The 16220-nt window shown below is 51.3% G+C and overlaps 2 protein-coding genes across 2 annotated transcripts; both read right to left on the minus strand.

The window, feature by feature from the left end:
* Nucleotides 1-7444: 7444 nt before the first annotated feature.
* Nucleotides 7445-8682, minus strand: LOC123144869 (transcription factor MYB30). Its single transcript, XM_044564118.1, has one exon. The coding sequence runs from the start codon at nucleotides 8530-8532 to the stop codon at nucleotides 7798-7800; it is 735 nt and encodes a 244-aa protein (XP_044420053.1). The 5' UTR covers nucleotides 8533-8682; the 3' UTR covers nucleotides 7445-7797.
* Nucleotides 8683-8929: 247 nt separating this feature from the next.
* Nucleotides 8930-13098, minus strand: LOC123144870 (uncharacterized). The gene is made up of 2 exons (XM_044564119.1): nucleotides 12888-13098; nucleotides 8930-12718 (listed from the first exon to the last, which is right to left on the minus strand). Exon 2 carries the CDS (start codon nucleotides 12353-12355, stop codon nucleotides 10241-10243), a length of 2115 nt encoding a protein of 704 aa, XP_044420054.1. The 5' UTR covers nucleotides 12356-12718; nucleotides 12888-13098; the 3' UTR covers nucleotides 8930-10240.
* Nucleotides 13099-16220: the final 3122 nt, after the last annotated feature.

Consider the following 16220-nt stretch of genomic DNA (forward strand, 5'->3'; position numbering starts at 1 on the left):
TGACCCTATAGGTTCGGTGAAGTATAGACATGACCCGGAACCCCTTCCGATCAATGATCAACATCGGAGCCGTGGACACCCATATTGACCCCTATACCCACACGAATGAATATTCGAGTGAACCTCCAGTTGTAGTGAGCTATTCCTATTGCTTCACGATATGTCACAAACACCCGAGGTGAGATTTATTGCATCCCCGTGGACGAACAATTTGTCCACCATGCAAGTTACCTCGTTACTGGTTCTGTTCTCTTTTCTCGTTTCCGTGTTCCGGCATCCCAGTGATCAAATCACAAGGTGTCTGGCCAGTCGATTATGGATACCGTAACAGCGAGAGGGCCCGAGAATATCTCTCCATCGTCGGAGGAGCAAATCCCAATCTTGAGCTATCTCGTTACTTGCCATACTTTTCCGTGAACCCGTAAGCCGCCGTAATAGCCACCCAGTTACGGATGACGTTTAACAAACCCCAAAGTTCACAAAGCAAGTACAAAGGAACTCGATACTCTCATGGTCTAAGGAATTATGCAAACATTAACTATCTCTGTGTTATTAACCATAAACTAGTGACGAAAAGAATCTCATAGCATAACATCAATTTGGGTCGATTCAACACAAGTGTTCTACCAACATTGCGCCCTCAGAATTGCCAGCATAGATATGCCCATGATCAGGAAAACAGGATCATCATGCAATACATGAGCCAGTCTTAGAGGCAAGACTAGGAATACATTTTACCGTTTAGTATACCACACGTGCACATGAGTTTCCCTCCGAGCCTCGTGGATATTGCAGACTCGGGAATCATTGCAGTTATAGCATGGAAGCTAAACATTCATTACAAACTTTTGAGATACAAAATAACTGTTATTACTGCCTCTAGGGCATATCTCCTACAGTTCGCATGCCCTTCGGCTTGCCGAGCGTGGCGTCAGCCTATCACCGCAACATGCGGCGTGTCCTGGCGGCTCAGGAGGCCAGGTACCATGCCGTCCTGGAGGAAATGGAGACGGTCTTCAGGGAACCTCCCGAGCCCCCAGAGCCTCCCGAGGCTCAAGGCTCCGGTGGCTCATGAAGAGTCACTACTTCGACGCACGTCTTCAGCTGCACCAACTCTACTTCATCTACAGAACCAGGTGACATCTTCCAAGCTCGTTTAGCTGGGAGCACCCCTCGGGCTGCATCATTCCCAGGCCACATGGGTCCGTCCCTGTGGCATGTATCCCTTTGCTAATGTCTTTAGCTTACCTTGCTGGGGGCGCCCCTCGGGCTGCATCATCCCCAAGCCGCTCGGGCCGGACCCAGTGGCATGAATCTTCCTGCATTTACCTAAGCTGATCTGCTTTCCATACTTAACCTGCCAACTGCTATCACCTTCTCGACCATCGCCTCCCACGGGGGCCTCCTCACAGGCACGACGCTGGTGCATGGGTCCGTCCCTGCCACGTTGACAAATCCGAGCGGCCGAGCTCTGGCTCGCGGCACGCCCCGCGCACGTCACCTCACCAGGACCTCAGTGCCTTCACTTCATCCAGAGCAACCAGCGGCAGGCTGGAGGTTATAACGACAAACCATGTTTCTTCTTGTGCCTGTTCACAGGGATCCCGTGGGAAGGATAGCAGGCGGCACCGCGAGTCTCCTTTTCTCTCATGCAATTCGCTTGCACGTTAAAAGGGGGGCTCCTGAGCATCGCGACTCAGGAGCTCTTACTGGCTCTCCAGCCCTCACCCCCTGGCCTTGACCGCGGCATCGCGACCTGGCATACCAGCGGCGGCTGAGCTCGCTCGAGGGCCGGGACCTGAGGACGTAGAGCACTAAGAAGAGCATGGGGGGAGGGAAACTCGTATGGGCCGGCCTAGCTATGCCGCACAAGTAGGCGCGCAGCCCTAGCGCAACGTCAGGAGTCGCCACGAAGTCAACAAGATAAGTCCCGCCCTTGGATCGGCTAAATGTTTGGGCCTAATGGTCACTCACGCCTTGCCGCAACCCCGTTGCGGCCACGTCAACTCCCTTTCTCGCCTTACCATGGCTGCTTGAGCGCTAAGGGGGACCTCCTGAGCATCGCGCCTCAGGGGCTCTTACTAGACCTCGGGCCGCACACCTCCTGGCCTTGACCACGGCACGCGACCTGGCATACCAGCGGTGGTTGTAGCCTGCCTAGGGACCGGACCTGTCAGCGTAGAGCAACAAGCTATCGCGAGGAAAGAAAGGGGGGACCGAGCCTTAACGGGACATGCATTCACCAAATTCTCATAACAGGGAAGATAGGCACAAAAGACATTACAGACCCTTACATGCCCCCACGGGGCACTTCATGATTCTTCGCAGGGAACAAAAGCTAAAACTAAGGGGGATCCTATCTACACCGTCTCGTGGCAGACGCCATCGTCAACAGTGGGCCACGGGAGACCGGCGCCAACCCCATCCAGATCAGCGGCGGCGACGGCCGAACGCTGCGGCTCTGCTCCGAGCGCGGCGAGAGCTCGGGGCACGTATCTTTCATCGCTCATATCCGGAGTCTCATGGAGCTCAGGAGAGCTGCAGGACCCCCAAGGGCTGCTGCTGGAGTGGCCGCGAGCGGAGCGCGCGTCAGCTTGACGCCCCTCTCCGGAGCAGCACTCCAGGAGGCGGCCCTCAGCATCAAAGACCTTAAAGAAGAGTCTGAGATGCCGTCGTACTCAAAGTGGATCGCGAGGGCACCCCTCGCACGGCAAACCCGCGCGATCTCGCCCCAGCCGCGAGTCATGAAGATCTTGCCGGCGGGGACCGCTTCGATCTCTGCTCCAGTCGCCGGGGTGCTGCAGTCGGCGTGCTGCAACCAGAGCTCGAGAGGCCCCCTCGGCGGCATCACGTCGGAGAAGAACCGCGGGAAGCGGATCCAGGAGCTTGGAGGCATCTGCGCCTACAGCACCAACTCGCGCGAGGAGTCTGCGGCGTGGATTCCGGGGGCGACGGCACGCGTCGCCGTGGCGTGGCGGTCCCGGACGTGGCGTGGGCGGCGCTGCTCGTCGCTCCGTCCTCCCGAGCCCTTGGCTCGGGCGTACAAGGGTAGCGGGTACCCCGGAGGAGGCCGCTCGCACCAAGGCCTTGTCACCACCTGCATCGCCGCTTCATCACGACGGTGGACCCCGGGTCGTCCCGGGGAGCCTTTCCCTTCTCTTCGGCGGAAAACCTTCTGATAGGCGCCATTGCTGTTAGCAGTGGAGCAAGGAGGAAGAAGCAAGCAAGCGAGGAAGAAAACGGTGACGGGGGCTCTGCCCCCCTCCCCATTTATAACGGAAGAAGGACAACCGGCGCCTCCCACGATCGCAAGTAATGATGGTTTTCCTTGCATGTCGCAGGGACTTGTCAAGTCGTGCAGTTGCCGAGGCAGCGTGGGGAAGCGGAGACGCCCACGTCCAATCAACCGCCACGCGTCAACCGAGGCCGCAGGCTTTTGGGTCCCGCGGTGCGCCGTACTTGACCCTTGGCTTCTACGCGAAGCCAAGCCCGAGCGCACCTTGGGCCCGGGGGCTACTGTTGGCGTTCTGGGAACGGGGGTCCCCAGACTTGCCTGCCTGCGGCCCGCGGCCTGGCTAAGCCAGCAGGCCGTACGACCCATCTTCATCAACAAGGCATCCAAGACCCTCGCGAGGGGCCAAGCCTCGCGAGGCGGACGACGCAAGACTCCTCAGGAGTGGCCTAGTCAGGCAGGCTCACGAGGAGCGGAGATATCAAGGCGGGGCAAACCTCACGAGGCTCTCGTGACGTGAGCCATGACGATCGACACAAGGCGGGCGCCAGCGCGCGGAGCGTCCTTGTTTCCTCTTTGGTGCTAAGGAGGCCAGCGCAGGCGAGGAGCACCGAGGTATCAGGCAAAGGTTGCTATATCGGTGCAACGAGACCAAGACCAGGAGGACGGCAAGACGGAGGTCATCGTGGAGCCCAAGACGGCTTCACCACCAGAGCCTTTTGCAGGCGAAGACCACTTTTGTCAGGATAGCTTGTACTAGCTGTCCCCCTTCAAATTCGCCCGCCGTTGTTAGCTCCCTTCCCGCTCAATATTTGGGAAGAGGACCAGGGCCTATATAAGTAGAGCTAGCCGCCACAGTAGGGGCATCTGATCACACCTCATCTCGGCTGGATCCCATCTGATCTGATCGAGCAGTTCATCCAGCTCTCACCCGCTAAGTCACCAAGCACAAGAACACCTCAACCTCAGGAGGCTGTTCTTCCCTCTGTACTGTTCATCATCAGCCCAAGAGGCAATCCACCACCACCACACTGGAGTAGGGTATTACACCACAACGGTGGTTTGAACCAGTATAAACCCGGTGTCTCTTTGCGTGGTGAGTTCGTCGAGTTCGTCTGTAAGATCTTAGCGAGCTAGGGCGTAAATCGGTAGGAGGGAAAGACTTCGCGCGCACCCCAGTGTTCGAACCTTAAGGGTTTGCCGGAACCCCACATCCGACAGATGATGATGCATTTATTGATCCCGGAGCATTTATTGAACCCGACGATCAAGATTATTAGTAGTTCATGTCAGGTATTCATTTTGTGTTACACACACACACACACACACACACACACACACACATATATATATTGTTAGTTCATGTTAGGTATTCACATTTTTATGTTGTACTTGATTTATATAGGTACTTGTATGATTGTATGATTTATATAGTTACTTGTATGATTGTTTATTATACATAGTGTCATGGTCTTGATATCTGTCCCCGTCAGCCCTCGTCTGATTTTATAATTCGGATGTGGTATATTCTCTTTTATAACTATTTGTTGTATTTCGTATTTATGACAATATACCCATCATGTTGACATAGAGATATATTTATCTAGGAGGTATGTGAACCGGAAATTGCAACCGACCCTTTTGTCGAGAAGTTAAATTTATTTGAAAAAGAAAACAAGTATTTGAAAGAAAAAATGAAAAGAATTGAATAAGAGAAGATGAAATTGGAGTTGTATGTTGCCGATGTCATCGATGATCACAAGATCAAGATGGCTGCAATGCGCTTGAAGATGGATGCAATGTGCTTGAAGATTAGTAAGATTAGAAAATATGCCATTGATAATGAGGCTTGGTAAACATTATGCCGTTGGATCAATTGTTATCTTAGTTGCGATCTTGATCGCATTTGTTGTGATGACGGTAAGTTTTCTCTAGTGTTTTGCTTAACAAATGCATACTTAGCTAATTATCCTCCAAAATGATATAATTAGCTTATTTAGTTCATTTATGACATAATTAGCTTATTCATTTCAAAAATGGCATAATAACCTTGGTTCTCTCATAAATGTCATATACTTAGTTTATTTTCCTTCAAAATGGCATAATTACCTAAGTTAGATAAAAAATGAGCTATAGTTACCTAACTTGGCTCAAAAATGGCATCATCACCTAGGTTAGCTATAAAATGACACAAATAAGGAATAAGAAGAAGAAAAACAAGGAAGAGGAGAAAATGAAAGAATAGAAGAAGAAAGATGAGAAAAGAAGAAGAAGAAAATATCTTCTTATTCTTCCTTTTTCTCTTCTTTCTTTTTATCCATCTTCTACTCCTTATTCTTCTTCTTCTTCTTCTTCTTCTTCTAGTCTTATTCTTCTTCTTCTTCTTCTTCTAACTTTCTTACTCCCAGTTTTGCAGGTTTCATTCACATCATGGAAGCAGCATTGATGGACTGCTAGTGTTTAGTTTTTGTTTTCATTTGTATTGATGAACAATGTGAAACTATGTATGTATATATGGATGAACTCCGTGAACTATGTATGTATTGGATCTTTTCATACCCTATGTGTTCTGTTGCATTGATGGACTGCTAGATGTTGGATACATGGGCTATGTTTGAGGTTGAATCTATATATATCATATATGTCTTTTGAAAATGCAGGGATATAATAGAAAACAGAAAAAAAAACAGTAACAAAATAGGCACTTTGTCGTCCGCCACCGAGGGCAAAGAGCCCTTTGTCATTCGCCACAGACGGCAAAGAGGCCACGTGGCAGCAACCTGTGCAATCTGGGAGGTGACCCATTTGGTCACTTTGCCGTCTGTGGCGGACGGCAAAGGCCGGACAGCTTTGCCGTCAGTGGCCGATGGCAAAGCACTGGGTGGCGTGACGCATCTGCTGACGTCACAAGGCGGACGGCAAAGCGCTGGGAGGCGTGACGCATCTGCTGACATCACAAGGCCGACGGCAAAGCCTCCCGTTAGCCACCTAACGTGGCTAACGTCAGTTGTTTGCCGTCCACTTTCTTTGTCGTCAGCCACCGACGGCAAAGCGTCTTTGCCGTTCGATGTGGGAAAGCAGACGACAAAGAAGCTGTTTACCATAGCTTATTGTGCCGGATAGCTTTGCCGTCAGTGGCTGACGGCAAAAAGATTTGCCGTCAGTGGCTGACGGCAAAGAGGTTTGCCGTCAGCTTTCTTGTCCTTTGCTGTCCGCCGTGGCGGACGGCAAAGAAGTTGATTCCTGTAGTGTATGAACCTTAGGCCTTGTTTTAAAGTATTGATATACTATTTTAGTCATTGTTTGTTACTTCTTAACTTACTATTTTTAATTGTTCAGATTATGAAAACATATTTTTACTATCCATATTATACTTGTATCACCATCTCTTCGCCGAACTAGTGTACCTATTCAATTTACCATTGTATTCGGTGTTGGGAACACAAGAGATTTCTTATATTTGATTACAGAGTTGTTTGAGAGAGACCATCTTTATCCTACACCCCTACGGATTGATAAATTTTAGGTCATCCATTTGAGAGAAATTTGTTTTTGTCCTACAAAACTCTGTGGTTGGAGGCCCAACAGAATCTACAAGAACTGTACTACATCGGTGTGAAAGCCGGGATGGTTGTTGCCGCAGTGCTGCTATGCAAACCCCATTGGCGCAACCGGCACTGCTATGCAACACTCGCCAGCGGCCGGTGCTGCAAGCCGGACGGAGTGCAACAACGCAGGGCACACCAGTGCTGCTATGCAGCACTCGCCCGACATTTGTTGGTGCTTCAAGATGGATGGGCGACCTATAGGGGAGCACCGATGCTAACCTCGTCGATGTTGACGGGGCTGCGATGCAACGCTCCCGACGCTTCAAGCCGGCGTTGCTACGGTGGCTTCCGACGACGCTGCTATTGCAGCTCTGCTGGGGACGATACAACAACATCAACCAACCATGTTGCAAGCGGGACCGTCGAGGTGCTACGATGTTGCTGGCTAGTAGAACAACGGCGGTGCGGGGCGACGGGAGGGAGGCATGCTATGAGTGAGGGCCGGGAGGGTGCATGGGGTGCTTCGTGTTTGCAAGCGCAAACCGAACTGCAAGGCCGAAGCAGAGGTAGATGATCGAAGGGTCATGCGCGGACGGATTGGACGGCCGTGCAAGCGGATGATTTCTTAGCAGCGCTCTTTGGTATTTTTTACAACTAAAGGAGCAACGAAGAAAGGGTTTAGTAAGGTTACTTGAGTAAAACAGACTTTTCGCAATATGAACCTCCGGCTAAAAGGTATTATCAGGCTTTCAGTCTTTGATCATGTCAACCTTTCCGCCCCATCATTTGTCCCTTCAGTTTCACGTCCTGGCCGGAGAAAATTCTCTCGCTATGGCCAGCCAATGCGCACGTGAAACTGAGCCAGCAACAAGGGTCAACTCAGCCAACGAACTACATAAACTTCCGGCCAAAATGGCCCCTTTGTTCGTCCCGTTCCAGGTTCGGCCAGGCCGCTCGCCTGGTCCGCCGCGAATGCTAGCGAGAAATACGAAAATAGCCCAATCTTCTCATTAAAAGTTAAATCTGTGACAAACTCTGTATGTCACTAGCCTGCATGAACAGTGTGACCCAGAAGTCCATCTCATCGTTGCTCGAAGACGGTGCTCCACTATCTACGCCGAAGGTGTCGCTGGATTCCATCCCGGAACCGGAGCTGTCCGCCGACATCGCCAGTGTCTCCGACCAGAAGCTGTCGTCGATCTGGAACTCCTCCGAGGAAGAGCTTCCCGTGTTCTCCAACGACGAGGCCATCGAGTAGCCGGTGGCGGACGACGTCGAGAGGGACTGCCCCGGTGACGACGACGCCGGCTCGGAGGTCGGGCCCTCGAGCGCGCTCGCAGCCACAGCAGGCTTCTTGGCTTTGCGCTTAGGCGCTGCCTGGCCGGAGGGCTTGGACGAGGATTCGAGTCGCTTCTTGAGGTGTGTGTGCCAGACGTTCTTGATCTCGTTGTCCGTCCTGCCAGGCAGCCTGGCGGCAATGGTGGACCATCTGTTGCCGAGCATGGCGTGGACTTGGATGATGGCTTCTTCCTCGTCGCTGGTGAAGTTGCCGCGCTTGATGTCGGGGCGCAGGTAGTTGATCCACCGGAGGCGGCAGCTCTTGCCGCAGCGCAGCAGGCCGGCCTGCTTGGGCAGCGCCCGCCAGTTGCTGTGCCCGTGCTGCTCGATGTGAGCGACCAGGGTCATGTCCTCCTCCGCTGTCCACGGGCCCCTCTTGAGCCCCATCTTCTCGCAGCAAGGAGCCCTCACCATTGCTGTTGCTTACTCTGTATGCTCCTCTGCACTCTTCTCTTCTCTTCGCGCAGGCCCGGATAAGACGCTCGCGCTGTGTGTGTGTGATGGGTCGGAGGCGAGGGAGGGAGTCGGATGCTCGGAGGAAGCTGATGATGGTTTGTGGATTGCGAGGGCATTGGGCTATTTATGCTCGCTCGCGTCGACAGCAAAACGTGGTCAATTGGGGTTCTTGGGCAGCTTCTGGGAAGGATCGAGCCGCATGGCCACACCGCTGGCTGACAAAACGAGGCGGAATAGCAACGTTCGCTCCCAGTTGTTCCTTTTCTATTGTTTGGAGTCCATGTACGGTGTTTGTTTCCTTGTTTATTACTACTCGCTTTGCTTCTACTTTAGTTACTATATACTCCTGTGCCCATTTTAAAATCCACATGTTGGATGCGCATGTGTTTCTGGTGGCATTGTTCTCTCTGAAATGATTAGTGAACTGCTGCCTCGTGTAAGGAGCCTGCTATGGATTCACTCCTCACGAACACCAATTCGAGTTACAAGAACTGATAAAGGGGAATTGCTCAAGAATGAGGAGGAAGAAGCCAGAAGCAGGAGGAGAAGGGGAGCCGCCGCCGTTCGTGCCGTGATCCACTGGATGGTCTCGACGTCGCCTCCTCCCAGGCTCTTATCGCCCTGGTGGTTCCGGAACGGGCCAGGCCCCCTTAGCTGGCCCAAAGGGCCAGCGCAAACACGTGATGGTAGGAGGGCTCCTAACATCCCCCCCTCCTTGAAATGCGGCTTGACCCCAAGCCGACACCACCGAGAACCGCCGGGATCTCATTGCACTCGATGTTCCTTGACTAGGTCGAAGTCATGATGGTAGTCGACGTCGAGGTTGACTTGAACGAGGAGGTTGTAGTAGCCGTGGTCGATGGTGACTCCATCCAAAGAGGCGCCGAGGAAGTGGTCGGTGCCAACATAGTCTTGATCGAAGTTAAGGTAGTACTTGTGGTTGATGGAGCCCTGCACGACGACGACAACAGCACCGGTGATGAAACCCCTCCCTCCTTGAAGAGTGCCTTGATTGGAAGCTGAAGTCCCATAGTCTTCCTGGACAACCGTAAAGCTCCCTAGATCATCAGGTACGCTCGACACACAGATTTTTCCGCTCCTCGTGGACTTGCATGACTGGCAATATAATGGCAGCAAGAATCCCCATAGCTCTATGAACTTGTCAAGTCTGTAATCAAGCTCCCATGTTCCAGGCAAGAAATGAATGGTCATCCACTGATTTAGTTCGCCGCTGGCCATTGGCTTCTCCATTCTCAACTGGGTGCATATAGGAGTCGCATATGCAATCCAGGCTTCAAACAAGTAATGCATCAGGGAAGTCGATGCACATGTACTGCATATATAGCTCGCAAGGCCTCCAGGGTCCCACATTTGCTCAAGGTGATCGCCACTAGCTGAAGTATATGATATTGGTTCAGAAGGGGAACGAGGCAACATAAAAATATGTTGTGAATTTTTTGTCCCGCGATTGATGCTTGTCCCACTGCCATTGCATTGTGATACCAGCTGGAGCAAAAGACCATAACGGACAAAATTGCACGAACTGAAGACAGACACTACTCGGGAATGTTGTACACAGAGCACCCAATTGCTGCTTGATGTGAAAGAGCTTGTCATGATTACTGAAATCTGAATCCTTTTTGCCCCGTTTCAAAAACCACGAGCATTAGAGCTGCACTGGAAGTATCCTTATGCAATTCCCAAGGAAAATGGAGCACCGTTCCCATGCATTGTTAGTGTGAAAGTCGATTGAAACACGACCACTGCCTTTAAATTCTTCTTGACTCAAAAAAATCCAGCGCACTGACATATGCATAAGATGAATTATCCCCTGCAATTTGTCAGAAATAGGAATGCAACCCAGAACAGCATAGTCCCAAACCGCTACGTGATGCTCGCAAACACCCATAAACTGGTGTTCAAAATATTCCACCTTAGGCAGTTCGGAACACACTTGCACTGCTCGGCAATTGCAAGAATCAGATGGCCATGGAAGCTTCAGGTGGACATTTGTTTGACTGAATCTGGACTTCAGTTGCAGATTTGGAAAATAACTTGAGAAAGCTCTAAGAGAATTCAGATTACCAGATAAACTCTTCATCGCATAAATGACTTGTGGTACCATCCATGTGTGCTTCAGGGTAACTCCGTCAGGAGAGCAAGCAAATGATGGCCATGGCATAAAACAGGGCCTGCCAGCAGATGTTTTCCTTTTGGAACTGAGTGGCCATGCAACTTTCCATTGGGAATGTTTAGAGCAATTAGGGGAAACAATAGCAGCACAACCTAGTTCATACGGCCCAATTTGCATGTTCTGAAATAAATGTGCCGCCATAGAACAGATAACCAGTCGCCATTCCACAACACCCAGGTTTAGATCACCCATAACTTGCATTATCGGATGACTCAGGACAGTTGTATCTCTTGGCAACATGGAGATCAAACAATGCACTGTAATGGTAGCCGGATCAGAGGACAGTAATGGCTCAAATAGCCTTAACCGCAGACCAAGATTGTGGGAGAGTTCTGTGCTCAGCACACCCATTTGCTTCACATGCCTGAACAATTGCACATAGAAATTTGAATCTGCAGCGTCCTCTGATGGCATACCGATTGGGATCTTCATCACACAAGTAACTTGTGGCAGCAGGCTTTTATGGTTCAGAGTCATGCCTTCATGAGAGCAAGAAAACGACGGCCACGGAGTTGGTCGAACCTCATTCTCCTCTGCACTATGATGCACCAGATATGATGGCCATGGTGTCGGCCGTATCGGCAGCCCTTCGTGCCTTGTCGGCGGCTGGACAGCAAGCTCGATGGCGATGTCTGGAATGGCTTCCACGAGTGCGTACTCGTCCGTCCCAGCAACAACGACACGACGGTTGCTGATTGTGGAAAAAATCGGGAATGTAACCTGGATGTGGGGCGGCAGGCTGATGATGGCCTTCACGGGGATGTTGAGGCCGTCGAACTTGTCGTGGTGACCACAGGTGGCTACACCGATGGCCGCTGTGGTGTTGCAGAGGTCGATCGCGAGCTCGGGACCGAGTGCGGTGGTGGTGTTGTGAACCTCCGCTGCGACGGTGGCGCCGTCATGGGCTTCGTCGACGCTGTCGATGGCATCGACCTGGGTCGAGCACTCCGTCGAACAGGTGACGGGCACCATCGAGATGCAGAGCGGGGTTGCATCATGGGCAAACTTGGGGATCTCCTGGGCCTTGGTGGTGGAGAAGGGGTCGCCGGGGAGGACGGCGAGCTCGGTGACGACTTCTGGATTTGCCGCCACCAATGTGTACTCGGTCGTGCCCGTGACGAGGACGCGGCCGTTGCTGTCGAGGGAAGACTTGGGGGATGTATCCTGGAAGTGAGGCGGCGTGCTGGTGCTGGCCGCGGTAGGGATGTTGACGGAGGCGTCCAAGATGGTGGAGTGTGCCGATGTAGCAATATCACCCGCCATGAAGGCATCTGGCGTTGCTGTGCTCGTTGGTGGTGAGGTTCGGGACGGCAACACGTCAGGCGTTGCGTTCCTCATCTGCAGACGACAGCACCGGAAGTAGATGCAGCGGCCGTCCCAGTATGCCGCCGCGTGTGCTGAACAAAACCGCACATCCGCCGCCACACATGGCTGTCCATCCTCTGATATTGTTGGGGGATACACCACCAACTCCTCAATACCGAAGGGACCGAAGAGGGAATACATCACATCAACGGTGATTGGGTAAATTGCTTGCTCCACCACCATGCTGAGAACTTGATCTGAGGACGTTTGGTGGCTAGACATTTTGCCGAACAGGAAGAAGGCGAAGACTGGGAGAGGAAATTTGGGGTGGAAAATCTGGTGGACTGGCTCTGAATACCAGATGTAAGGAGCCTGCTATGGATTCACTCCTCACGAACACCAATTCGTGTTACAAGAACTGATACAAGGGGAATTGCTCAAGAACGAGGAGGAAGAAGCCAGAAGCGGGAGGAGAAGGGGAGCCGCCGCCGTTCGTGCCGTGATCCACTGGATGGTCTCGACGTCGCCTCCTCCCAGGCTCTTATCGCCCTGGTGGTTCCGGAACGGGCCAGGCCCCCCAAACACGTGATGGTAGGAGGGCTCCTAACACCTCGTTTGTCTCAGGAGTGGGCGTACTTAGCTTTGCTGCAACAAAAACATCAATGGGATTCTCAGTCAGATTCAGGGTCCCTTGTTATATGTGCAGTGAGTCTATCACAACAGTATTGTACTAGCACTGGTTCCAGCAAAAAACGCTTATTAAAAAAAACTAAAATATCGCGTATATCATGTGACACAATATATACCGACACACCTTGATTAAGAGAATACTGCTTGAAAGTGTTTTGTTCTTGATTACTTGATCGATGGTCCTGAACCGCTTTCCTGCTCCCTCCTACTAAACCCTAGGAGCTAGGGCGGCGGTGCCGATCTACCTCTTCCGGGGCTAGATCACATGCCTCCCCTCCTTCCGTCTGCTGCTCCACCGAAGGGAGCGGACACGGACCACGCTGTTTTGGATGGGGGTGGTGATATGGTGAGGCTTTTAGTTTAGGTTTTGATTCCCGGTCCCTGATGATGAGGCGATGGTGCCGCGGTCATTATGGAATAAGTCCACCCTGCCTCATCCTGGTTCATGCCGCGCAGACGGTGGTGCATCCCCATATCTGGTTCTCTGAGTCAGGTTTTCCCTTATGTATGTTTGTCCCGATGGCTGTCCTACGAGGCGTTTGGCATGCTTGTGCATCTTGGTCCTCAGCAGGAGTGTGTGATAGTTATGTTTTTGGACACAGTCGTGCCACCGGTAGATGCAGGAGGAAGAAGACTTTGGCACCCAAAGATTTGGTATTTTTCAATTTTTCTACTAGCGTATTTAATGGTTTGTGCTACTTAATACATGCCGTTTGGCCTTCCGGGAGAAAAAGGAATATGAACATTTGTAAGCCAAACAGACAGAATATGCATCCAGGTTTTTCAAGCATGTGAACTCTCTCAATACTGTATACATCTTGTCGACACACACTTTACAGCTTTTTGATTGCTGAGCGCATAACGGTGTAGTACACGGTGAAGACTCTCAATAAGTATGCCCAGATCCATAAGCTTTAAGAAGATTTGAAGACCATTTCCTCACGTTTACCATTTCCGGATAGAGCAACTAATTTGGGAAATCAGTGACATAGTCGGCCATTTCATTTCAATGAAGCCGCAAACATTACCCAGAATGCCTGACCAAGAAACTTTTTGGATAAGAAAAACGATGCCGCCCGTAAAAGAAAGCGGAAAGGTGGTGGCAACATTTTACTTTCTTCCTTTCGCTCTCCTTGAGACGAACCGGCCGTATGACGAAGCAAAGTGCGCTGGAGATGTCTGATTAGTTATCAACCACCTCCCAATCTCACTGAATGGGTTTCAGTTCAGTCAAGTCCAAACCACCTTTTAGCCTTTGGGACTTCTGTGATCAAGTGGGCGATTTTAGACGAGGATGCATGATTCAATCAAGTGGATCTTACGAGCTGATTCGGTCTTTGCTAAGTCGTAGTGAATCGGCGCGCGTTGCTTGCCGTCGACACGACGTCGAGGTGTCATCAGCAATCACTCTTTCAAAATCTTTTGCAGCATATTTTTTACTGAAATACTGATCGATTCTACAAGGAGAGACCCGGCTTCACCTGAAGAAGAAAAGGAGAGACCTAGCTAGCTTTTGCGGCGTTCTTTGATTGATTAAAAGAACATTGTATGTGACAAAATTAAACTTTTACATCATCCATCTTGTTCTCTTGTGACGGTTTCAGTGTTTGTTACTTGTAGTAATTACCACGCAAACTTATGAACTGGTACGCAACGTACAAGATGAATCAGTAATCACATTCGTAGCCCGGCTGTGGATGAACTGGTATCACACCAGCTTTGTCCTGGTCACTCTTACGGTAAATGTGGGTGACGTTAGCTAAGTAGAAGCTCCACCAGATACGTTAACGCTCCATGGTTAGAAAATCAGAGAAAGTTGAATACTATACCAGGTTGATTCATTGGCCATACCGGATGTTACACATATATATGGTGCTCAAAACCTTCATTGCTTTCTTCAAATATAATTAAAACGAGCTTCAGTTGACGTGGTCAACTTAGTAGAGACATTGTCAGTTTGCACCACCTTAATTGGGTCATTGTTTTTTTGACTGGGAAATTGTTGAAATATATTGTCAGTTTTCCTCCATCAGTTCGGACTTTTGAATGAGTTGGCTGATACATGAATTCAATATGATATTAGAGCCAAGAGGTCTTGAGTTCAAAACCCTGCCAACGCAATATTAAATAAAACGATTCTCCGGACTAATCTCATTTTTCTAATGAGATAAAGGGATGAGGATAATAAACCAGAGAAGCTAGCTATCAAGATCTTCATAGTTGAAAATGACACCGCCCCGCCACAACGAAGACCTGCTCAAAGCTGCATCGATCAAGTCATCGATTCAAGGAGGAAGGCTAGACGGGTTCTCTGCACTCGCCCCGATAGCGGATCAGTTGTTAATTCGTGCTAGATTAAGTACCTACGCGACCCAATCATGCATACGCATCAGGCAGCAATATCAATGGCGAGAAGTTAAGGATCGGTGCATGCTGCAACGGGGAACGGGGTTGACAGACCAAGTTCGAATTGGAGTCCTGCACGGCACGATGGGTCGATTCGAAATGTTGTGTGACAAGTTTTCAGCTTGATACAGTGAAATGGAGCGGATCTTGTGTTTTTGGATCAATGCTGGGGGTTTCACTGTACATATTGTCGAACATAACTTTGACACTAAACTACCCAGCTAAGCCTCATAAGTCATAGCCATCCGCACCTTTCTCTCGGTTCACACAACACAAGGTGGGCTGGCTAATTTTGTTTTGCTAGTTTGTGTGCCGCTACATGTGAATCCATTCCATACTTTCTCTGGCTACAACACCACTGAGTTAGAGCATCTTCACTCCCCCCCCCCCCCACCCCACCCCCAACAGGCCACTGAGGGCGCTTTTTTTAGCGGCAGCAAAAAATCGGCCCAGTCGCGTCCCAGGTCGTTGCTTATCGCCGGTTTGGACCGAAATAACAACTAGCGAACCCGAGCCGAACCCAGCGCACCGGGGGCGCCTGGGGCGCCGGAGCAAAAAGGCGCGCGGGGCTGCGCCGTCGGCGACATCATGCATATTCCCGCCGTTTTTACCCGCCTTTTCCCTCCATTCCCCCATTGCTTCCCCCTTCTCCCCCGCCATTCCCGCCATTCTCCTCATCAGACCCGGGAGCCATGCCGCCGAAGAAGTATGTGGCCCCTTGCGCCGCCGCCGATTCCACCCAGCCGAAGCAGAGGAAGGCGAGGGTGCCGATGGCAAGGCCACCGGGCTTGTCGAACGCTGAGTGGAGGGCGGATGTTCAGCGCAGGGAGGCGGTCACCGCCGACCGGCGAAACAGGCTCATGACCAAGAGGGCCAGGAACGCGGCGGCGGCGGCGTAGCAGGGAGAGGCGTCTCGCGCGGGGATGATGAACCTTCCGCCCGGCCACTGCCCACAAGCCGCGTGGGGAGCCAGCAGAGCGTCGCGTCGCCGACCAACTTCTCGCCGTCCCCGCCGCAATGGGGGTACGCACCCTCGCCTGGCTACTTCTGT

This window comes from Triticum aestivum, chromosome 6D (assembly GCF_018294505.1).
Source record: "Triticum aestivum cultivar Chinese Spring chromosome 6D, IWGSC CS RefSeq v2.1, whole genome shotgun sequence".
In the NCBI taxonomy this organism is placed as follows: domain Eukaryota; kingdom Viridiplantae; phylum Streptophyta; class Magnoliopsida; order Poales; family Poaceae; genus Triticum; species Triticum aestivum.

Excerpts from the sequence above, each read along its gene's own strand:
- LOC123144869 (XM_044564118.1), bottom strand. The coding sequence starts at position 8,532 with ATGGTGAGGGCTCCTTGCTGCGAGAAGATGGGGCTCAAGAGGGGCCCG.
- LOC123144870 (XM_044564119.1), bottom strand. The coding sequence starts at position 12,355 with ATGTCTAGCCACCAAACGTCCTCAGATCAAGTTCTCAGCATGGTGGTG.